This window comes from Haliotis rufescens, unplaced genomic scaffold (assembly GCF_023055435.1).
Source record: "Haliotis rufescens isolate VD_foot unplaced genomic scaffold, xgHalRufe1.0.p SCAF_14, whole genome shotgun sequence".
NCBI classification, from domain to species: Eukaryota; Metazoa; Mollusca; class Gastropoda; order Lepetellida; family Haliotidae; genus Haliotis; species Haliotis rufescens.
Genome location: NW_025963824.1, coordinates 4,326,196 through 4,350,099, shown reverse-complemented (window position 1 = coordinate 4,350,099; position 23,904 = coordinate 4,326,196). Strand labels below are relative to the sequence as shown.

General features: G+C 42.0%; 1 protein-coding gene across 16 annotated transcripts in view; it reads left to right on the top strand.

The window, feature by feature from the left end:
* LOC125379335 (talin-1-like) overlaps positions 1-23,655 on the top strand; it is a 96,082-nt gene extending 72,427 nt beyond the window's left edge. For 9 of the 16 annotated variants that reach the window (XM_048395676.1, XM_048395679.1, XM_048395669.1 and 6 more), the window contains 12 exons: positions 1,361-1,477; positions 2,766-2,948; positions 3,605-3,709; positions 4,008-4,113; positions 5,512-5,535; positions 10,403-10,438; positions 14,193-14,317; positions 18,435-18,560; positions 19,684-19,752; positions 20,187-20,369; positions 20,774-20,899; positions 21,931-23,655. In XM_048395676.1, coding sequence (XP_048251633.1) covers positions 1,361-1,477; positions 2,766-2,948; positions 3,605-3,709; positions 4,008-4,113; positions 5,512-5,535; positions 10,403-10,438; positions 14,193-14,317; positions 18,435-18,560; positions 19,684-19,752; positions 20,187-20,369; positions 20,774-20,899; positions 21,931-22,065 — 1,335 coding nt within the window. In that variant the 3' untranslated portion in view covers positions 22,066-23,655. Of the gene's footprint in view, positions 1-1,360; positions 1,478-2,765; positions 2,949-3,604; positions 3,710-4,007; positions 4,114-5,511; positions 5,536-8,744; positions 8,784-10,402; positions 10,439-14,192; positions 14,318-18,434; positions 18,561-19,568; positions 19,662-19,683; positions 19,753-20,186; positions 20,370-20,773; positions 20,900-21,930 lie in introns of those variants that run through there. The other 7 variants (XM_048395680.1, XM_048395671.1, XM_048395677.1 and 4 more) reach the window with 5 other exon arrangements.
* Positions 23,656-23,904: the final 249 nt, after the last annotated feature.

Here is a 23,904-nt window from a genome sequence, read left to right as displayed (position 1 = left end):
ACAAGAAGGGATTGTCCTAGTGCTGATGTATACGTAGCAGGGATTGCCCTAGTGCTGGTGTATACATAGCAGGGATTGTCCTAGTGCTGGTGTATTCAAAACAGGGATTGTCCTAGTACTGGTGTATACGAAGCAGGGATTGACTTATGCTGGTGTAAACGAAACAGGGATTGTCCTAGTGCTGGTGTAAACGAAACAGGGATTGTCTTGTGTTGGTGTTCACGAAGTAGGGATTGTCCTAGTACTGGTGTAAACGAAACAGGGATTGTCCTAGTACTGGGGTTCACGAAGCAGGGATTGTCCTAGTACTGGTGTATACGAAACAGGGATTGTCTTTGCACTGTTGTATGCATAGCAGGGATTGTCCTAGTGATGGTGTCTACAAAACAGGGATTGTCCTAGTACTGGTGTATACGAAACAGGGATTGTCTTTGCACTGCTGTATGCATAGCAGGGATTGCAGCTTAGACATGGCTGCCAGGATTGTTATGGGGACTGCAGGGATAATATTAGTCTACAGCATTCATATGACTCATGTCATAGGAAGCGAAACTTTCTGCTGGTTGAAAGTTTGTATATATATACAGATGGAATGAATAAGGGAACATTTAGTTTTAGACACAGTAAAATAATATGCTATCATGGGTCCCCAGCCTTGTCCATCAAATATGTGTTGGAAACAATGCACAAAAACACATCTCAACATTTGATTCTGACGTGTTTGAATTGTATGCACGCTATTTCAAATGTACTGACAGTAAAGCTTGTTTCCCTCTGCTTTTCATTGTTCCCTTATTCGATTCCATCAGTAGTACCAATTTGTTGATTGCTGAAGTTTGGCGAAGACATGACCCTGGGTTGATCTTTATGTAGCTGCAGAAAAGTGACTCAACGACACATATACAGAACCCAAAAAGTCAGGAATCGTGAATAATATTTGGAATATTTTGATGAAATTGTGTGCTCAGTCTTTACTGCAAAAAATATCACCAAATATTCATAATCTCTAACTTTGTTGTTGAGCATAGTTAGGTTTACTATGTTGAAGTGGCTTTGGTCTAATTAAGTTCTGATTCATTCCATTTATTCTTCAACCTGATTTCTATGTTAATGTGGGCTATATTTGCTTACCTATTTATCATGATTAGTATAAGCCACATGGAATTACTCAAAGCCATTTTGGGTAACATTTAGGAATATTTCAGACTGATATATTTGCTGTAACATAGATAGGGGTGTGCTGTGGTTCAGTAATATCATGTTCTGGCTTTGGGTTGAGGGTGAGGTTTGTATGTTTGTTGTTCATCACTGTGTGTAGTTGCTGCTGTGTCCACTGTTAATGTTGTCCATGTTGTGTCAGGTGATGGTGACAAACGTGACGTCGCTGCTGAAGACAGTGAAGACCGTCGAGGACGAGGCTGTGAGAGGCACGCGGGCCCTAGAGTCGACTGTCGAGGCCATCGGACAGGAAATCAGGGTAGGTGATAGACTGACATATATCTTCCTCAGCAGGCCATAGAACCATCACACAGATCAGTGTAGGTGACGTCATACAGGCTGATATATCTGTCTACAGCAGGCTGTGCCCTAATACTTTCCTTGTACAACCACTAGACAGATCAGTGTAGGTGACATCCAACAGGCTGATATATCTGTCTACAGCAGGCTGTGCCTTAACACTTTCCCTGTACAACCACTAGACAGATCAGTGTAGGTGACATCAAACAGGCTGATATATCTGTCTACAGCAGACAGTGCCCTAATACTTTCACTGTACAACCACTAGACAGCAAATCAGAGTAGGTGACATCATACAGGCAGATATATCTGTCTACAGCAGGCTGTACCTTAACACTTTCCCTGTACAACCACTAGACAGATCAGAGTAGGTGACATCCAACAGGCTGATATATCTGTCTACAGCAGACAGTGCCCTAATACTTTCACTGTACAACCACTAGACAGATCAGAGTAGGTGACATCCAACAGGCTGATATATCTGTCTACAGCAGACAGTGCCCTAATACTTTCACTGTACAACCACTTGACAGCAAATCAGAGTAGGTGACATCCAACAGGCTGATATATCTGTCTACAGCAGACAGTGCCCTAATACTTTCACTGTACAACCACTAGACAGCAAATCAGAGTAGGTGACATTATACAGGCAGATATATCTGTCTACAGCAGGCTGTGCCTTAACACTTTCCCTGTACAACCACTAGACAGATCAGTGTAGGTGACATCCAACAGGCTGATATATCTGCCTACAGCAGGCTGTGCCTTAACACTTTCACTGTACAACCATCTGACAGATCAGAGTAGGTGACGTCATACAGGCTGATATATCTGCCTACAGCAGGCTGTGCAGGCTTAACAGGGTTGATGTCTTTTCCTCACCTGCCTGTTGTGCATTCTGAAGTTTGAACTAGTTACAGAGTAGATATAAATATCCTTGGACTTCCACGTTCATATCTTCATTGCCTCTATTTTCTCTGATGTGACACCCACTGCATACTAATGTTAGCAATGAAATGATAGACAGACGAGGTAAGAATTATGATACGTTACAAGCTATCGTACCACCATTGTATAATGAAATGCAGATACAAGCAATGAATGTCATAAGACATTACTTTCGCATCAACTTGCCACTTTAAAGCGAGATAGAGAAATAGAGATGCACAATATATTGCTATGCTTAAGACTGTCCGCTATGTACTGGGATTGATGGTCATGTGTTGCTTATGTCATTGTTCCTCCAGGCCTACGACACAGCCGACATCTTCAAGAAGGCCAACGCCGAGGATCTCATCCGCTTCACCAAACCCATCACCAACGCCACCGCCAAGGCTGTTGCTGCAGGCAACTCTTGTCGACAGGAGGACATCATTGCAGCTTCCAACATGGGCAGGAAAGCCATCTCCGATCTGCTGAGTATCTGTAGGGTAAGCCATCTCCGATCTGCTGAGTATCTGTAGGGTAAGCCATCTCCGATCTGCTGAGTATCTGTAGGGTAAGCCATATCTTATCTGAGTATCTGTAGGGTAAGCCATCTCCGATCTGCTGAGTATCTGTAGGGTAAGCCATATCTGATCTGCTGAGTATCTGTAGGGTAAGCCATATCTGATCTGCTGAGTATATGTAGGGTAAGCCATATCTGATCTGCTGAGTATCTGTAGGGTAAGCCATATCTGATCTGAGTATCTGTAGGGTAAGCCATCTCCGATCTGCTGAGTAACTGTAGGGTAAGCCATATCTGATCTGAGTATCTGTAGGGTAAGCCATCTCCGATCTGCTGAGTAACTGTAGGGTAAGCCATATCTTATCTGAGTATCTGTAGGGTAAGCCATCTCCGATCTGCTGAGTATCTGTAGGGTAGGCCATATCTGATCTGAGTATCTGTAGGGTAAGCCATCTCCGATCTGCTGAGTATCTGTAGGGTAAGCCATCTCTGATCTGCTCAGTATCTGTAGGGAAAACCATCTCCGATCTGCTGAGTATCTGTAGGGTAAGCCATCTTCGATCTGAGTGTTCCTAGCGTAGGCTACCTTGATCAAATGTCTGTAGGGTAGGCTGAGATGTTGTTGCGACCATGTTGCAGGGAGCTGCAGCCACAGCGGAGACGACTGAGATTCGTCAGCGGGCCATCAACGCCGGCCGAATGTGTGGTGTGTCGTACCGGGAACTTCTGGAGAGTGTCCACCAGGTGAGTTGCCACACAACACCTGCACTATGCAGTGCTAGAAACTAACAGTTTTAGTCTACCCGTTCATACAATGATAACATATTGTAAAACCCTCCATGAGGGCAAATTGATGCTAGTCCTTGTGATACTTTAACTATTGGGCAGTTTGGCAAGGACTACGTGACTAGTGCCAATGTCTATAATGTAAACGCTGTTTTGAGTCATGTGATATTTCATGTTTCGACATTAGGCCTTTAGGACATGGTGAATGTGCCAATAGTGTTCTATGAATGTTCCAAGCCTGTTCCTGTGTTGTCAGGCTGTGATCCGACCAACGCCAGAGGCGAAGCAGCAGTTGATGCTGATCTCACGTAAAGTAGCCAACGCCGTCACAGAGCTGGTCCAGTCTGCCGAGGCCATCAAAGGTACGTGTCTGACGATGCCAGACTGTGGCTTCATGTGTGCTCCCTCTGGTGGCAGACTTTCATCTCGCGTACACACGGAAATATTCAATGTTGATGTACTATACAGGGTTTTTATTTCAGAGAATCTGACAACAGCTATGTGGTTTTAGTTCTTGATGACTCACTGGCTGATGTGATGTAGCTGGAATATTGCTGACTGTGTTGTCAGGCAACATGCATCTTGAAAGCAGAAAAAACTTCAAATCTTTATGTTCCTCATCAGATCTTAGAATTGGGGAATGGGAAATGTTAATTGTAGCAAAACGTATTGTTAGACAGAGGCCATTTAACATGATCAAAGTGTTTTTGATTTTTACTCTTTTTAGGTCAATGTATTGTTTCTATCAAAAAGTCCTTAAAATGGATAATTTGGGTTACTATTTTAGTACAGAATACCATGTATTGCACCATGTGATATAGCATTCATGTATCATGCATAGTGCATCATGTATCATGTGTGTCTTTGAAGTGTGTATCATCCATGTATGTTATAAAGGTGTATATCATCCATGTATGTTATAAAGGTATATATCATCCATGTATGTGATAAAGGTATATATCATCCATGTATGTTATAAAGGTATATATCATCCATGTGTGTTATAAAGGTATATATCATCCTTGTGTGTTAAAAAGGTGTTTATTGTAGGTTATAACGTGTATTTGTCAGTAGTGTACGCATGGCTGGCACCAGGGTCATCTTAGCGTTATATCTTAGTACTAGTACTATATCTTAGCTAGGTTGATAGTGAGTCTGTCAGGAGTCACATAAGGTGAAGTGCTAAGATCTTAGCGCTAGGTTGATAGTGAGTCTGCCAGGAATCACATCAGGTGAAGCGCTAAGATGACCATTGTGGTGCTGAGCCTAGGGATTTATCAAGGTATTCAGAAGACGACAAGAATTTTTTCAGTTAATGGTTTACTGATTTTTTTGTAATAAATCCTGAATGGAAGGTGCACCAGAAATTAAAAAAAGACATTTCGGTTTGAACTTTTGTACTTCAAATCGCTATCTGAATATGTTGCCATATGTGCAGACCAGTGTTGGTTAAGCTTGACCTATTGTTGGTCAGTTGGTAGCAATTTTTGTGTGTGACCACATAAGTTTATAATTAGCGGAATGAGAAGTGCTTTTCAGATTTAATTTTTTCAAACTTTAATTTTCATAGGGTTGTTGAAATCCGTAAACTAGTTTCAGAAAAGTCTTCCGTGCAGTTTTCTGATTGCGAATACCTTGATATCTCCTTGTTGTCGTTGTTGTTTTAACACTGCACAGCGTATGGCATGACATGTTATAATGTGTTCATCATGTATCACACATTGTCACGGATATGACACGTTTCTGTCACGGATATGCAGGCCAGTTTCTACCATCGCTTCTGGGTGAGGACACTTCTGTATATTGAGATTGACCACTGTGAGCCAGGCTATGTAGATATAGTCCTAACATCCCCCTCATTGTACTACTACCCTCCCTGCCTGCCACACACAGGCTCAATCTCATAGAATCACATCGTTTACTCTCATATGATCCCTCTCTGCCTGGAGATTTGACAACCACTCCATAGACGGTGAACACTGAGTGGACTTTGGCCTCTCAATCTAAATGTAGGATGCGTGGATTCTTGATGTCAGATGTCAGCTTTTTAAATAGCTTCAGCTATGTGTCGTTACCACCTTGGTTTGAAAATTTTGACTTCATCAAGGAAAACACCTGCAGAACACAATATTCCTTAAATGGTTATAGATGCCATGGCACCAGACGCAACATGATTTATGTAAAATGTCCACAACATGGCACAACTTTTATTATTTACATTTGGGACTGGTGGTTAACTTCATTTTTTGATACAGAAATCAGATATGCATTTGGCACTCATCACGAGACACTTATTGGCTGATGCCACCAAATATGGGGTTGCCAGATTTTTACGCAGAGAGGTATGGTATCGGAGTGGAAGATTTGATTTTAATGAGGCTGGAACATCACTATTATCTATAACATGATTACCCTACAGTGATCGACCATGTTATGACATTCATGTTATTATAGCTCATCAGAGCTTATGTTGTGGTGCGTCATCCCTATGTCACTGAGAGGCACTGATGGTACATTGGAAAAGAGGTTCTTATTGACAAGTGCTGAAACATAACTTGGATAGAAATGTTTTAAAAAACAAAAAGTTGAATTTGAGAACAATATGTCAAGAAAATGTTGTGGATTATGAGATGTAGCTAAATTGTTTACTGACATTGATCATGTGCCTTCAGAATGTACCAGGTGAGCTACAGTGCCCTGTGGCTACAAGTTCTAGCTGTTATGATTTCCAGTTTGATCATTTGTTATTAAATATGGCCACATGTGTATGAGAGACTCCTCCCTGAGTCTGTGTATCTGACATCCCAGTCTGCCTTGGAGTTCTGGCGACCCGACCAGCAGCTTAGTGTCGTGTCCTATATCTGCTACATGTGTATGAGAGACTTGTACCTGAGTCTGTGAATCTGACATCCCAGTCTGCCTTGGAGTTCTGGCGACCCGACCAGCAGCTTAGTGTCCTATATCTGCTACATATGCTATAACCGCTGTACTCATGACAGTCACCAAGTATAGGAATGTCTGCTTGTGTAGGATATATGTTGCATACCTGTATACGGTTTCTATGTTGCACACAGGTCATATATGGTTTATATGTTGCACAGAGTATATATAGCTACACAGTATGTCTCCCCCCCTCCCTGAATGACGCCCCTCCCCTCTCTCTCTGCCTCCGCGGATAAACTTGCTTCTAACATCTCCATCAGCGGCTAACATGTGCTTGTGATGGGACACATCTTGACCAAATGTTGTGGCATTAACTGTGAGAAGCTGTAGGCTTCCTGAAGGTGGCTAGTTCCATATGTAGCAGTGTAGCGATACAGAGGTACACATGATACATAGTCGGTGGTAGAAACTCATGTGAATCACCGTCCAGGGGTGGGGGACTAGCCTAGTGGCTTAGGGCTTGACTTGTCATGTCGATGACCTGGGTTCGATTCCCACCATGGGTACAATAAGTCCTTGCTGTGATGTAGCTGGAATATTTGGGTGGGGATCATTGGACTAGCACCAGCTTCTAACAGTGAACATGAAGGACACATTGGAGGTTCACATGCTGATTTTTCTTAAATATTGAAAATAGAATTGAATATTTGAGAATCTGTTTGGGTATGTTATCAATACAAATTTCAGTGTGGTTAGGTATGTGCTACAGCACTGGTGTGTTAACATGGGGAATGAGGCTGTGTACCTGCTTGTGTCACTTTGTTGCTACACTGCTTTTGTATTGCTGGATGTTGAGTTGCGTAGGTGTGCTGTGGCTGTGCTAGGGTCAATATTTCAGGTGGCTTCAATGTTTGACTGAGTGGTCACAGTGTTTGACTGAAGTGTTCAGTGTTTGACTGGGGTGGTCACAGTGTTTGACTGAAGTGTTCAGTGTTTGACTGAGGTGTTCTGTGTTGGACTCAGGTGGTCACAGTGTTGGACTCAGGTGGTCACAGTGTTTGACTGAAGTGTTCAGTGTTTGACTGGGGTGTTCTGTGTTTGACTGAGGTGTTCTGTGTTGGACTCTGGTGGTCACAGTGTTTGACTCAGGTGGTCACAGTGTTTGACTGGGGTGGTCACAGTGTTTGACTGAAGTGTTCAGTGTTTGACTGAGGTACCTTCAATGTTTGACTGAGAAGTGTTCAGTGTTTGACTGGGGTGGTCAGTGTTTGACTGAAGTGTTCAGTGTTTGACTGAGGTGTTCTGTGTTTGACTGAGGTGGCTTCAATGTTTGACTGAAATGTTCAGTGTTTGACTGAGGTGTTCAGTGTTTGACTTGGGTGGTCACAGTGTTTGACTGAAGTGTTCAGTGTTTGACTGAGGTGGCTTCAATGTTTGAAGTGTTCAGTGTTTGACTGAGGTGTTCATTGTTTGACTAGGGTGGTCACAGTGTTTGCCTGAGGCGGTCACAGTGTTTGACTGCTGAGGGTGTCACATTGTTTGACTGAGGTTGGCTTCAATGTTTGACTGAGGTGTTTAGTGTTTGACTGAGGTGTTCAGTGTTTGACTCAGGTGGTCGCAGTGCTTGAAGTAGTTTGTTGGTGTGAACAGTGTGCAGTTTGTTATGTTAGATGTAGCATCATTAACATTAAACATGTCATTTAAGAACCCATATTCTCATTTATTAACGTTCATGTTCTGATTGTCTTGTTGTGTTCATTGAATCTTTTTCAGCTGATATCTTCCATTCCATCGACCATATTACAATACCCACCCACTCAAACACTCACTGGTTTGTCTGGTCCAGAATTGACCATGACCCTCTAGCTGAGATACAGCTGACACCTGTCACCACTCAGCCAATGACTCACTGGTTTGTCTGGTCAAGAACTGACCATGACCTCCAGCTGAAGTATGGCAGACACATGTCACCACTCAGCCAATCACTCACTGGTTTGTCTGGTCCAGACCTGACCATGGACTTCCAGCTGAAGTATGGCAGACACATGTCACCACTCACTCATTATTTATGTTTACAAGATTGTAAGTTCTGTTGTTTTGTCTCTACAAGACTCTCGGCCGCGGGTCAGACCGCGGGTACGATACCGAGGTGTGTGGATTGTCTAGTCTCTCTCACCTCTCTCATCACTTTTGTCTCTCCAGTGTCTCTCACATGTGTCTCACACCTCCCGCACATGTCTTGTATTCGCACACCGTTATATCTGGAATTTAGGAACTGTTTTTGTAGCTTGCTTTTTACAAATTAAGCTCTATGCTTTTTTATAAAAAACTCAAAAAATGATATTTCTGTCCAATTTGGATAAAGTTTCTGGACTGGAAATGTCTATACATACTTGAAAACAGTATTTCAATTTGACCAGATTTTAGAAACAAGAGTTCAAGTCCTTACAAGATGTAGTACTAGTAGGACTAAAAACTGAGATTCAGTTTGACAATCAGGACCAACTGATCCATATATTTACCTCTGATTTTTGGTTTTAACTGCACAGTTTCAACCTCTTGTCTGACTCGACTCACCAGCTAGCCAGTGTGTAGCACATGGGTGAACAGGCTAGGTGCTTGCCTCACACCACCTTAGTCAGTCTACTCCTGTCTGTGTTGTGTTTGTAGCTGTCTGTGGTTTGCAGGGTCTCTGTGACCAGGGCTGGCCCCGGGTAGGGGCCGTGCTACGCCTTGATGTAACACTTTGTTCCTGTCTCTTCATGATGGAATTAGAGAAAGTCAGACTTTGACCAAGTGCTTGAAATAAAATTGTAAAACAAAATACCTAGTGGACAGGAACAAGAATCACTTAGCAGAGTTATCTCCCTTGTCTGGGAGTTTTGGGTGTAGCTGCGCAGCACTGTTTCAGAGATGCTGAGGGTCTGGATGGGGGGGTAACGAGTCAGAAGGCAGCAAGATGAGGGTCTTAAGTAAGCAGTAGTCATAAAACAAACTAAATGGGTTTTAAGTCTTATTTAGTCAGAACATATGCTTTTTTTCAAATTTGTTCAACAAATAAAAAAAGCTGAGCAGTATTGCATTATATTATATGAAACTTTTGTAATGTAATCTAGACTGGGGTTAAGGTTAGATATGGGCCCCAGGCAACCAAATGGATTGAGTGGTAAAGTTAAGTTCAATGTTTAATCACTAGCCAAGTTGACATTTGCCATCATGATGAGAATGAAGTGGTATATCGAGGACTAGCTGCAAGACACCTAGGTCCAATGATACGTTGTTAGTTTCCATGACTACTCAGTGAACTTATGTTGCTAGTTCCCATGACAACACTGAACATATGTTGCTAGTTTCCATGACAACCCTGTCAACATATGTTGCTAGTTTCCATGACAACCCTGTCAACATATGTTGCTAGTTTCCATGACAACTCGGTGAACATATGTTGTTAGTTTCCCAGACAACACTGTGAACATATGTTGTTAGTTTCCCAGACAACACTGTGAACATATGTTGTTAGTTTCCATGACAACACTGTGAACATATGTTGCTAGTTTCCATGACAACACTGTGAACATATGTTGCTAGTTTCCATGACAACCCTGTCAACATATGTTGCTAGTTTCCATGACAACTCGGTGAACGTATGTTGTTAGTTTCCCAGACAACACTGTGAACATATGTTGCTAGTTTCCATGACAACATTGTGAACGTATGTTGTTAGTTTCCATGACAACACTGTGACCGTATGTTGGTGTTTTCTCACAGACTCAGTAGAGATCCGCTGGTCTTATAACGTGCCAGGTAACATCTACAACCGTCAGGGAATGCTCCACTCTATAACTAACCAGTCTTTTCATTTCAGACAGCTAGTCACCAGTATTATAAGTATTGTGGAAAAACACCTGTGGTTTAAACAGATGTGTAGAATTGGGGCTCAGAAATCCGGTATTTGTTCTGGGGTTTAGTCTTGTAGTCATGGGCAGCGTGTTTGGGATAATGACTTTTTTTTTTTGCTTCAAATAATTTTAGTGTGTGTTAGTCAAAAACATGAATATAAACTGATTTAAATTTGTATAAACAACTCTTTTTTCATGATATCTTAAATTGATGCTTTCGATTTAGAAATTTAAATTGTTTTATTTAGAAATTTAAGACCTAAAATCTGTATTTATAAGGAAATTCTCCCAGATCTGCTGCCTCATTTTGGCATTTTTAATAGGATCCTGGAGTCCTGAATCCTGGCCAGAGAAAATCTTTAGCTTCAGGCAATCTGCCCCAAACTTCTTGGTTGGTGTCAGTACATACATACACTTGGTCGAATATTTCAGCCAATTCTGAATATATTTTGCAAATTTGAACCATTGATAAATATTGAAAATCTAATTTTGTCTTAAACAGTTTCAGGGTTTTTCCACAATAATGTATAGATTATTTTTATTTTGTTTATTAAACAAATTAAGCAAGACGATTCTTAGATATGATTTGAGCATGGAGTGAAATAGGTAGTATCCGATACAATCCTGCAGATACATTAGTCCCTGCCTACACCTACATCAGTGGATGCCTAGTGTCCTGAACACTGCCTGTAGTGGCTGAGAGAGTTGGGACAGTGGGTAGTGTGTTGCTTCATCACACAACAACCTGGTTCCGTTCCTGTCATGGTCACTTGAGTCATTTACCTGCATCATTGTACAGGTCCCCACATCTCCTGTCTTGTCATCAGTAGAACTACAGGTCCACACGTCTCCTTTCTTGTAATGAGTAGAACTACAGATCCCCACATCTCCTTTCTTGTAATCAGTAGAACTACAGGTCCCCACGTCCCCTTTCTTGTAATCAGTAGAACAGTAGAACTACAGGTCCCCACGTCTCCTTTCTTGTAATCAGTAGAACTACAGGTCCCCACGTCTCCTTTCTTGTCATCAGTAGAACTACAGGTCCCCACGTCTCCTTTCTTGTAATCAGTAGAACTACAGGTCCCCACATACCCTTTCTTGTAATCAGTAGAACTACAGGTCCCCACATCTCCTTTCTTGTCATCAGTAGAACTACTGGTCCCCACATCTCCTCTCTTGTCATCAGTAGAACTACAGGTCCCCACGTCTCCTTTCTTGTAATGAGTAGAACTACAGGTCCCAACATCTCCTTTCTTGTCATCAGTAGAACTACAGGTCCCCACATCTCCTTTCTTGTCATCAGTAGAACTACAGGTCCACACATCTCCTTTCTTGTAATGAGTAGAACTACAGGTCCCCACATCTCCTTTCTTGTCATCAGTAGAACTACAGGTCCCCATGTCCCCTTTCTTGTAATCAGTAGAACAGTAGAACTACAGGTCCCCACATCTCCTTTCTTGTAATCAGTAGAACTACAGGTCCCCACATCTCCTTTCTTGTAATCAGTAGAACAGTAGAACTACAGGTCCCCACGTCTCCTTTCTTGTAATCAGTAGAACTACAGGTCCCCACGTCTCCTTTCTTGTAATCAGTAGAACTACAGGTCCCCACATCTCCTTTCTTGTAATCAGTAGAACTACAGGTCCCCACATCTCCTTTCTTGTAATCAGTAGAACAGTAGAACTACAGGTCCCCACATCTCCTTTCTTGTAATCAGTAGAACAGTAGAACTACAGGTCCCCACATCTCCTTTCTTGTAATCAGTAGAACAGTAGAACTACAGGTCCCCACGTCTCCTTTCTTGTAATCAGTAGAACTACAGGTCCCCACATCTCCTTTCTTGTCATCAGTAGAACTACAGGTCCCCACGTCCCCTTTCTTGTAATCAGTAGAACAGTAGAACTACAGGTCCCCACGTCTCCTTTCTTGTAATCAGTAGAACTACTGGTCCCCACATCTCCTGACTTGTAATCAGTAGAACTACAGGTCCCCACATCCCCTTTCTTGTAATCAGTAGAACCACAGGTCCCCACATCCCCTTTCTTGTAATCAGTAGAACTACAAGAGTGAGGTCACTGTTTATAGTTACATGCAAGACCTTGTACATGTCTGTCACCATCTCGACACCATCTTGACACCATCTTGACACCATCTTGACACCATTGTTCAATACTGAAGCCTTGTCCTTGTCATCAACCTTCTTCTGTCTTTAGAATTACAAAGAGGGACATCATCAGATGCTTTGATGTGGAAGTAATTCTGTAGGTTTTGAGAACCAAGTTCATATGTTACAGTCAATGTGTAAAATCAGTCGTGTGAAATGGCTGAAATTTTAGCTTCGGCAATTCAAAAGACGCCTAAATAATTCAGTCGTTTTACATATTGACCAAAAAATCTGACCATATAATTTATTATGATAACGAATTCCAAACATTTTGATGTTGAATTTCACCACCCAGTGAATATGACAGCGTAAAGAGTAAACGGAAGTCAGTGTATATTATTTTTCATTGTTCCCTTATTTGTTTCCATGATTATATAATGAGAACATCTTTCCCTTGAGGTGGTGGTGGGGTGGCCCAGTGGTTCAAGTGGTGGCCCATCATGCTGAAGCCCTGGGTTTGATTCCCTACATGGCTACAGTTTGGGTGCTCCATACTCTCTGCGCCCAGTCATACGTCTGAAATAATCCTAAAAGAGACGTAAGACCGCAATCAGTCAGCACTGACCCCATAAAGATTCCCGATGACAGTTTTAGATCCCTAATCCCAAAGAACCGACTAAATGAGGATTGGGTGGTCACAATGTATGACTGGCTGATTCTGTGCCCGACAATAAGGTTGTTGTTCATGCTGTCAACCACCGTTGTGCCCACACTTAATTATCCACACAACATGTTGTGACTGTACTATTGGTGTTCACGACTCAAGAACATACCTCACACAGGACATAGTAGGCAGGTGACTGCATGGCCAACATTTAACCCCACACTGACCAGATGACATTCTCCTGCCCATAGGCGGAACATTCTGTTAGAAGAGCTAGAAATCATTCCCTTGCTAATCCTGTCAGGAATCCTCCCCCACAAGACTAAGTCCTCCCTCCTCCGCCCTAGACTCTCCCCCTGCATGGAGTGTTGCTGCTGGCATGAACCATCCGATGTTTTACTTTCCGATCAGATTAATGTCTCTCCACCTTGAGTTGATTCTGTTGGGTTATTGATGTGTGTAACTGTGTAACGTCTCCGATAACATTATGTGTGGTGCTATTGAAGATTTAAACTTGTCCTACATCTAATTACCAGTTTGAATAATGATAATGAATTTATTGAACCCTTTCATCACTTTAATTTCTGCAGTTTAACTTAACATCTACCTGAACGCCACTATCACCCAATCATAAATTTAAGTTTGATAAATTAACAGTCAGTAAAGATATTTAAGTGACAATTTAGTTTGTGTTACTTGAACCCAGATTTGTGATGGAATTTGAGATAAAATTTCTGAAAAAAATTGAAAATAAGTTGAAACATTATAAATTTTATGATAATAAAATCTTGTCTCACATTCCAACCACTGGGTTTGTATTTGATTCCCAACATGCCTGTGATCTCCATGTTGTTGTAGTGTTGTTTCAGTGTTGTTCAATCGTTGTTGCAGGCACGGACTGGGTGGACCCCGATGACCCGACAGTCATCGCGGAGAACGAGCTCCTCAGCGCAGCCAACTCCATCGAGGCAGCGGCCAAGAAACTGGCGCAGCTGCGACCTCGACCTTCCGCCAAGGTGAGAAAGAGGCTCTTGTGTTGCCATGGCTTTGTGGTTCTCTAGACTGTGCTAGGTGTGTTAGTGTATCACAGCGATGTAGTTTCTATATATATCAGTAATAGCCATGAACCAACTACTCCAAGCTTGTGTTTCAGCATTACTGTCAGTGTCTTGTAACCTTTGATAATAGGAGTTGTCATAACAGAGACTTCTTTGTCCCAAAATGAATTTTGCTAGACACACGCATTGGACTAGTCACTATTTGGGAGTCTGGTAGGATCCTATTTCTATTCAATCCTGTGTCATCTTCATCCTGTGTGTGTCTGTGATGTTACCTCCATGGTCTGAACAAAGATGCAGATGCACAATGCAGGGATCTGGGTCCTTTTTGGCTGCTGTAGCTGACTTTCAAAGTAATCTTTTGTAAGACTACTCCAGCTGGACTATTGCAAACCATGTCACTGGTCCTCTGAGTTAGTGGCTAGTGCTGCAAGATTTATTCATATTTAGCTGAAAGTATGGAGAACTAGTGAAAATTGGAAGCCCTCAAATGTACCTTTTCATTAAGGACTGCAGGATTATTTGTTGTCCACATAGTTGTTCGGGCTAACAGCCTAGTGTGAATTTCGTCGGCTCTAGAGTATATTTTTCATCGAGGGACCTGCAGACTGTTGGACTTTTATCATTAGAGTACGGACAAGGGACCCATGATGGCCATTCCTAATGTTCGAGCAATGCATCCATAGTTGTGGAGAAAAAAACAAGAAATAGTTGTTCATATTTATCAAGACTAGTGACTAATATACAGATTCCAGTGAACATATTTTATTTAGGAACTCTTCACAGTTATTTTCAACTTTTAAAATGAGAAATGAACTTGTGGTTGTCTGTGTTCAGGAAAGATGCTGACTGTGATGTCGATGTAGGCTGGGACTGATGTCCATGTTGTCCATGTTGTCCATGTTGCACTGTGTTGTGTGTGTAGTGGAGCGCCTGCTGTTGTAGATGCAGTGAGTCGTCCACCCTGCTTGGATTCATTGTGGTACATGGTCAACACCGCAAATGACAAACTCTGACATGCTCTGTATCATGTTCACCGTGGGGATGCTGGGTTAGAATGAGTCCTCCGTATCCTGTACCAGTAAGACACGACTAACTTGATTGGGGGGTCAGACACGGCTCATATGTGTCATCGTACCCTGAGATTGCTCATGATATCAATCACTGGTTGTCTGATCCAGAATGTCATCTGAAAATGTAGGGTCATTTTGAGAATAAATGTTATGTTTTTTTGTTTGTTGTTTAACGCCACACTCAGCAATATTCCAGCTGTATGACGGCAGTCTTGAAATAATCGAGTCTGGACCAGACAATCCAGTGATTGACATGAGCATCAATCCACACAATTAGGATACGATGACAGGCATCAAACCAAGTCAGCAAGCCTGACCACCCGATCCTGTTAGTCGCCTCTTACGACAAGCATAGTCGCCTTTTACGGCAAGGATGGGTTGCTGAAGACCTATTCTATCTCGGATCTTCATGGGTCATATGTTTATCCTACTCTACTTATGATAGGGAAACCTTCCCATGATACCCAAATTGCTTCTCACAATATGTTAAGTGTATATTTAATATATGTGACATTACTGATTCTCACAATATGTTAAGTGTATATTTAATATATGTGACATAACTGATTCTCACAATATGTTAAGTGTATATTTAATATAAGTGACATTACTGATTCTCACAATATGTTAAGTGTATATTTAATATATGTGACATAACTGATTCTCACAATATGTTAAGTGTATATTTAATATATGTGACATAACTGATTCTCACAATATGTTAAGTGTATATTGAATATATGTGACATAACTGATTCTCACAATATGTTAAGTGTATATTTAATATATGTGACATAACTGATTCTCACAATATGTTAAGTGTATATTTAATATATGTGACATAACTGATTCTCACAATATGTTAAGTGTATATTGAATATATGTGACATAACTGATTCTCACAATATGTTAAGTATTCATTTAATATATCTGACATTTCCTTATCAAAAGTGGAGTCAATTTTAATAAAAAGATAAATTTGCAAACAAAATTTACTTAGTTCCAGCGTCTGGGTTAAATTGAACTTTGTCTGGAATGTGAATCTCACAGCTCTGGTTGTCTGGAGTCTGGAGTCTGGAGTTTGTTGTTTGCGTTGTTGACTGCAGCTTTCAGCTTCCGTTGTAACAACATCGTTTACGTCTTGTTCATCATGTTAAAGAAGCATGTAGTGTTTTTATGTAATCATCAAACTCAGGCCAATGTGAACAACATTACAAATTCTGAATATTAGAATGATTGAATTAAGATGGAATGGTGAATATGATTCAGTGTTGGAAATTAAGTTGGAATGCCACGGAGCCCTTTTCATTACCCTGAAGTGAACAAGTTAGGGACTGTCTAGATTATGATGTACCAGTTACTTCTCATCAAGGACCCCTGATCCCCTCTCCAGGGATTTATCTGAACCTGCTCATAGGCAGATATTGGGACCCAACTCTCCTGCAAATTGCAGTGAAGATATCCAATTTTTGTTAAAAATGTCCCAATACATGGACATTACAATTTAAAAAAATAAGAACAGTAACTACAACAATTTTGAACAATATCAACATTTTTTTCAAAAAATTCAGTAGTTGCCTGCTAAGGGTACTACTTTGTTTGGGATCCTTGGTAAATCACTTCCCATTAATTTCTAACACTGTAATTTTTATGACGTATAGACTCAAATGTTTTAATTTTCCAAACATCAGATCCTATAACTGAATGGTATTATAGAAAATATTCAGCTTGAATGTGTGTGGTCTATTTGTTATTTCTATTGTCCACCTATTGGCGGAGTGTTGCACTAGGAGCAGACAACTCTTTCCTGCAGTGTGTGCCTGTCTTTCTGCCCTCTAGTGAGTGACGTGTGCACCAGGGGTAGACAACCCTGTCTGTTCTCTGCCAGATATGTTTGATATATTTGGTGGTGAAATTGAAGCCACCAAGTATCAAACATGTCAAGGCAGAGGCGGGTATTTGCATCACCGTGGCAACGCTGCACCATCACCATAGCAACAGCTTCACCAACCATATTGTTTAGATGAACAGCCAATAGACTGCTTCCCACACCTTTGTTTCAGTTTAAGTATATCCTCCTTACTTCCATTCTAGATCAAAGCTTGTCTACATCTCAAGTGTAACAGGCTCAGCTGAGCTTCTAATTAAATGTCAACTATGACGGGCTGGCTAAAAAGATCGGTAATCAGAATTATCGTCAATTGGAATAAATATTGGATATGAAATTGTAGTCATCGATAAAAATTCACATCAACTAATGTGATTAGATAAAGTTTAGATTTACCGAAACAGACAATAATGTCAATTGTCAAAGACGGAAAGTAACCGTTCTTGTTATATCTCAGATGTCAACAAAGAGATCTATGCATAAATGTATCACTGCTCACCAGTGGCGGGAAATCTGTTGATTTTTATTCAAGACTTTCTTGGATATTTCCTTAATGTTCCTACTCTGATATTCTTTGATAACTGATCGATATTTAGTTAGCGATTATTGATTATCGATCTCTATGATCTGTATCAATAGCCAGCCCTAGCCACAACACAATATTGTTTGTTTATTATCAGTGATGTTTTTTGTAATGTTTTTGATGGAGTTGGGTGATCCAATAAACTAGAAACTATTTGTAATAAACTCCATGTCACATGCAATGCCTGCTTGTTACCAAAATACTTGTGAATGTTTCTGTAAACAAACATTTTACAGCTGTAGCTTTGTATTTGTAAATGAAATTAAATCTCAGACATTGATTAGTTTAAAACTGACATCATATCAATGAAATTATGACCCAATGTGTTCTGTATCGTGATTAACATCCTACAATCTGTATGTGTGGCTTGCTTTCACCAAAGGCTGTTGACTACGACAGACTGATTGCCATGTTGTATGATTTGGAATTGTGTCTGAGAGGCCTAAGCATGGTATTCTTCAGTTTCAGATGTGTGTAACCTTGCTTTCACAATGAACCTATTTCTAACAGTATCTCATATTTAAATTGTAGCAAGCAGATGAGAATCTCAACTTTGAGCAACAGATTCTTACTGCAGCCCAAGCCATCGCCGCGGCAACAGCAGCCTTAGTTAAATCTGCATCTGCTGCTCAAAGGGAGCTGGTAGCACAGGGCAAGGTAATAAAGGAAGATAACTCTCAACTTCATAAAGACTCCTTTGTCAGTTTAAGGCTGTTCATTTCATTGTCATACATTGATGGAGTAGATTTTTGCCCTGTCTATGTGACTGGTACATATTCAGGAATAACTTTGATCAGTTGTGCAGCATTGAAGCATGTTTGTGAGTGTGGATTATTTCCTGATTTTCTAGCTGTGTCTATGGTGGAAAGGTAATCTCCCATTGGAGTGCAGTGATGTGAGGCCAATGTTGAGTTAAGCAGGTATTACCTCGGAAGATTTGAAACATCAGACCTAGTTGTGTTAGGATGTCATTCCTCTAACAGATGTCATTGTAAAGGAGAGGGACTATGTTGATGGGTTGATCTTCTGCCCACATCAAGACAGAGGTATATTGTCTTGATGGAAGGAGGCGGATCATTTTGTAATGGCTTCTATCAAATGTGATAGGACTGTCCAATAATCTACACTTCAAACCTCAACGTTGACCAATCAGAAAATCTGAAGTTCTATAAAGTACACCATTTTGTCCGACAACAAACCTGTCAACTTTTTTCAAAATGGTCGATGTTTGTCAGGTGAAGCTTCAGTTAAATGTTGATTTTTGATGTATTTCCCATCTTGTGTAGAAAAAATGAAAGATGGAAGAAAACTGAACCTACAGGTTTTCATGTATCTAGACATACACAATGTGGGCCAAACACATTTACATGGTTAAGTAAGGTGTGTAGAATGTCGATAACTTTTGAAGTGATCTGGTATGTATGCGTGTATACAGATGAATAAAACAGATGATGAAGTCTCCCCTGATGGCTGTATGTGTGTTGGGTGTGTGGTAACTGTCGCGATAGTCCTGAGCTGTGTCCCCCTCTGACTCGTGCTGTGTGTCTGCAGGTGGGATCAACACTCCACCGCCATGCTGTATGTGTGTTGGGTGTGTGGTAACTGTAGCAATAGTTTAACTGTCCTGAGCTGTGTCCCCCTCTGACTCGTGCTGTGTGTCTGCAGGTGGGATCAACCTTCCACTGCCATGCTGTATGTGTGTTGGGTGTGTGGTAACTGTAGCGATAGTTTAACTGTCCTGAGCTGTTATCCCCCTCTGACTTGTGCTGTGTGTCTGCAGGTGGGATCAACCTTCCATCGCCATGCTATGGACGAGGATGGACAGTGGTCCGAGGGCCTCATTTCCGCGGTAAGTTCCTGAGTGAAATCCAGGCATTGGATAAGGAAGAAGATCATTGCCTTTCTATTACTGACACCCCTACTCGACCACTTATAAATCTGGATGCTTTGTCACCTTCACAAAAAACTACTACTGTGGTTACCCAATTTTCTTTGGTTTTATAATCTTCTTTGCATCAGACATGTTAGATTTTGTTCTTAAAAAAATAAATATAATCATTGTGAAGTAATTAAAACAGTCCTAAAGAAAGTTTATGAAGTTGAACTACCAGATGATCTATCAAGTATTTAGGAATAGTTCTTGTTGGAGGCAAATTTGGAAGAGAATATTATTTTGCCTTAAATCAAAGAATTATTATAAAGCCCATTTTTCCTTTTAGCATTGCATTCCATGCAGGAAGGTGGTACTATGTTTAAAGCCTTGATGGACTCTCTTGATTCCAGGCTCGGATGGTTGCAGCCGCCACTCACAGTCTGTGTGAGGCGGCCAATGCCATGGTTCAAGGTCACGCCAGCGAGGAGAAGCTGATCGCGTCGGCCAAGGAGGTCGCAGGGTCAACAGCCCAGCTGCTCATGGCCTGCAAGGTGAAGGCCGACCCAGGCTCGGTGGCCATGCAGAGGCTGCAGGTACGTTTCATCAGTCTTAGACATGGAGGACTTACCCTGGTCCTTCCTACCTCCTGCTTGCAGATAGCGGGATTTGATGTGGTCCCTGAACTGGGGGCAGGAAGGTCCTCGGGGTCCCTATTGTTAGAAGACATGGTTAATGATGATTAGATGGGTGACTTGGGTGACTGTGTGTCATGTCATTATCACCATCTGTTTGCTTGGTTAAGACTCAGTTATTTACAGGCTTGAGTATTGCTGAGTGCGGCATTAACATCCAACTCATTGAATACGACTGCGTTGTGCAGGGCAGTAAGTAGACCCTCAGCCAAGGACCCTTGTAATAGTTAGTCATGTAGAATCCCCTCTTTTGGAAGGTTACATTGATGTGTTTGAGAGACAAGTGACATGTTTTTCTTCTCCAGTCTGCCGGCAATGCTGTGAAGAAGGCCACAGAGGCACTGGTGCGGGCAGCTCAGCAGGCCAAGGACTTCGTCGATGAGGGCACCAGCCTCACCGTCAACAAGAGGATGGTTGGCGGCATTGCACAGGTACGACACTGGCGGTAGTGAAAGGTCTTGCAAGTGTTCACCATGTGGGGAATTGTGACAGTCTTGGTAGAGCTGACTTTAATGGGTGGCCAGGCTCTGTGACTTAGACCCTCACTCCAGACAGTAGTAAATGTAGGCCTTTGTGACTTGGCCCAAGATTAGACCCTCAGTTCAGACAGTAGTCAATGCAGGCTCTGTGACTTGGCCCAAGGTTAGACCCTCAGTCCAGACAGTAGTCAATGCAGGCTCTGTGACTTGGCCCAAGATTAGACCCTCAGTTCAGACAGTAGTCAATGGAGGCTCTGTGACTTGGCCCAAGATTAGACCCTCAGTCCAGAAAGTAGAAAATGCAGGCTCTGTGACTTGGCCCAAGATTAGACCCTCAGTTCAGACTGTAGTCAATGTAGGCTCTGTGACTTGGCCCAAGATTAGACCCTCAGTTCAGACAGTAGTCAATGCAGGCTCTGTGACTTGGCCCAAGATTAGACCCTCAGTTCAGTCAGTAGTCAATGCAGGCTCTGTGACTTGGCCCAAGATTAGACCCTCAGTTCAGTCAGTAGTCAATGCAGGCTCTGTGACTTGGCCCAAGATTAGACCCTCAGTTCAGTCAGTAGTCAATGCAGGCTCTGTGACTTGGCCCAAGATTAGACCCTCAGTCTAGACAGTAGTCAATGGAGGCTCTGTGACTTGGCCCAAGATTAGACCCTCAGTCCAGACAGTAGTCAATGCAGGCTCTGTGACTTGGCCCAAGATTAGACCCTCAGTTCAGACAGTAGTCAATGGAGGCTCTGTGACTTGGCCCAAGATTAGACCCTTGGTCCAGACAGTAGTCAATACAGGCTCTGTGACTTGGCCCAAGATTAGACCTCAGTTCAGACAGTAGTCAATGCAGGCTCTGTGACTTGGCCCAAGATTAGACCCTCAGTCCAGACAGTAGTCAATTTTGACTCTGACAATATTTCACTCATACTTGGACAACTAATTGCTTCAGACTGGTAGGGGTCTTAAGCCATAAGTATTCTTTGTTGCAGGAAATCATGGCCCAGGAGGAGATCCTGCGGAAGGAGCGTGAGCTGACAGAGGCCCGCAGGAAGCTCGAGATCATCAGGAAGGAGAGATACAAGGACCGACCTCCAGAGGAATACGACTCCTCCTCCTCCTTCTAGACTAGCACCGAGTAGCACAGGCGGACTGACTGGAGCGAGTCCACGACAACATAGGGGGGACAGTGTGCAGCATGCAGGGCAGACAACTCATGTCCACAGATGCTGGGATCTCTGGATTGGTGCAGACTCTTCATCTCCGGCAGTTGTCTTCTGTCTACACACAGACGAGTCAGGCTTGCTTTGTTAGTGTAGGCTACAAATGGCAGGTGTGTGGTGCAAGCATAGCGTGATGTGAGTGACCAAGGGGCATTGTTGACTGTGTGGCTGTGTGCTCAGCTTCTAGACGCTCGCTTTAGACAGTGGACAGATGACACTTGGATGTAACGACACAGGTCTCCACTTCAACCAAGGACTGACAGATGAGGTTGACAGTGACTGCATGTCTACCACAAGGCTGTCCTCGTGTAGTGTAGATGATCACTGTTTTGATACCAAAGGACATATACTATCTCAATATAACTGAAAGCAGTTTGTTTCTACCAACTATCAAATACATTGTCTGATATGCTTTTCCTCAATAGAAAACAAAATACTGTATGTCCATTCTTAAAAAATTGAACTTGATACTGTTGGTGATTGTTGATGATGAAGGTTCTCGCCGTCCTGGGCCCAGCCTGTATAGGTTCTTGCATGTAACGCTCGATCTGTCCGCCTCACTGCCGCCCAGCAACAGGGAGGTCTTGAAGCAAGGAACAAATGTGGGACAATTTTCACCATGCATTATCTGAAGATTGTCTCAAAGCCTTATTGAAGGTTGGGTTGGATTGTGGCTGCTTAGTGCTGGCTTGGTGATGTAGTGTGATAGTGTAGACTGTATATTTACATGCCGCTGCGATGGCGGCGGGGGAGCTTGGACCGTATCTTGTAGTCAACTTTGCTTTGTTTTGTTGATATATTTCACCAAGGTGCTAAACTAAACCACATCGGTTTATTCTGCCTGTCGAGTTGTCTCCCTTAGATGACGTGTACATAGACTGCAGCCATAGTGCTTTAAGTTACCAACTCATCCTCTCCGCAGACACACACGTCTGTGGATTTGGGGGCCAACATTGTCAGTTTCCTGATCAGTGGTGCATGCACGTGTTGGATAGACTGACGTTTCATTGAGTGAAATTATATTCTCAGTAAGTTTAATGTAATGTAATGTGATTAAATAAGTTGCTGCTGTCCCTATGTCAGTGTTGGAACTGATGTGATTCTCAACCTAACTGCAAGTCTTAAGGGAGGTTCTGACTATGGTTGACTCTCAAGTCAAGCCAAACTTGCTAGGACCAGTCCAGTTTCTTTCTTTTGTAAAAACAATGTAAAAAAAATAGGGAAAATATGTTACATTTAAATTATGCCTTTTTTTACTTTCTTATCAAGACTTTTTTATATGTTCAATAACTAAATGTCCAACAAAGGTGACAGATGCCTCTTGTGTCATGGAAAATTGAACAAGAAAACAATTTTCCTGACTTTTCATAGGATTTATGTATTAAATGTGACCAAAATTGACTAAAGCGGCCATTTAGAGCAGAGTTGATAAGACTAGAGGGATGGCTTGTTTCTTAATACTGTCCTGCTAGTGGTATAACATCCAACACGCAGGTGGTGAATACTGTAACTATATTCCACATGAGTCTGCCGTCAGTGGATTACGATAGCCTTAGTGGAGCTGGTCCACTGTGTACCATGTGGTATAATGTCCATATCACCATACAGGTGGTGAATACTGTGACAATATTCCACATGAGTCTGCCATCAGTGGATTACGATAGCCTTAGCGGAGCTGGTCCACTGTGTACCTTGTGGTATAATGTCCATATCACCATACAGGTGGTGAATACTGTGACTATA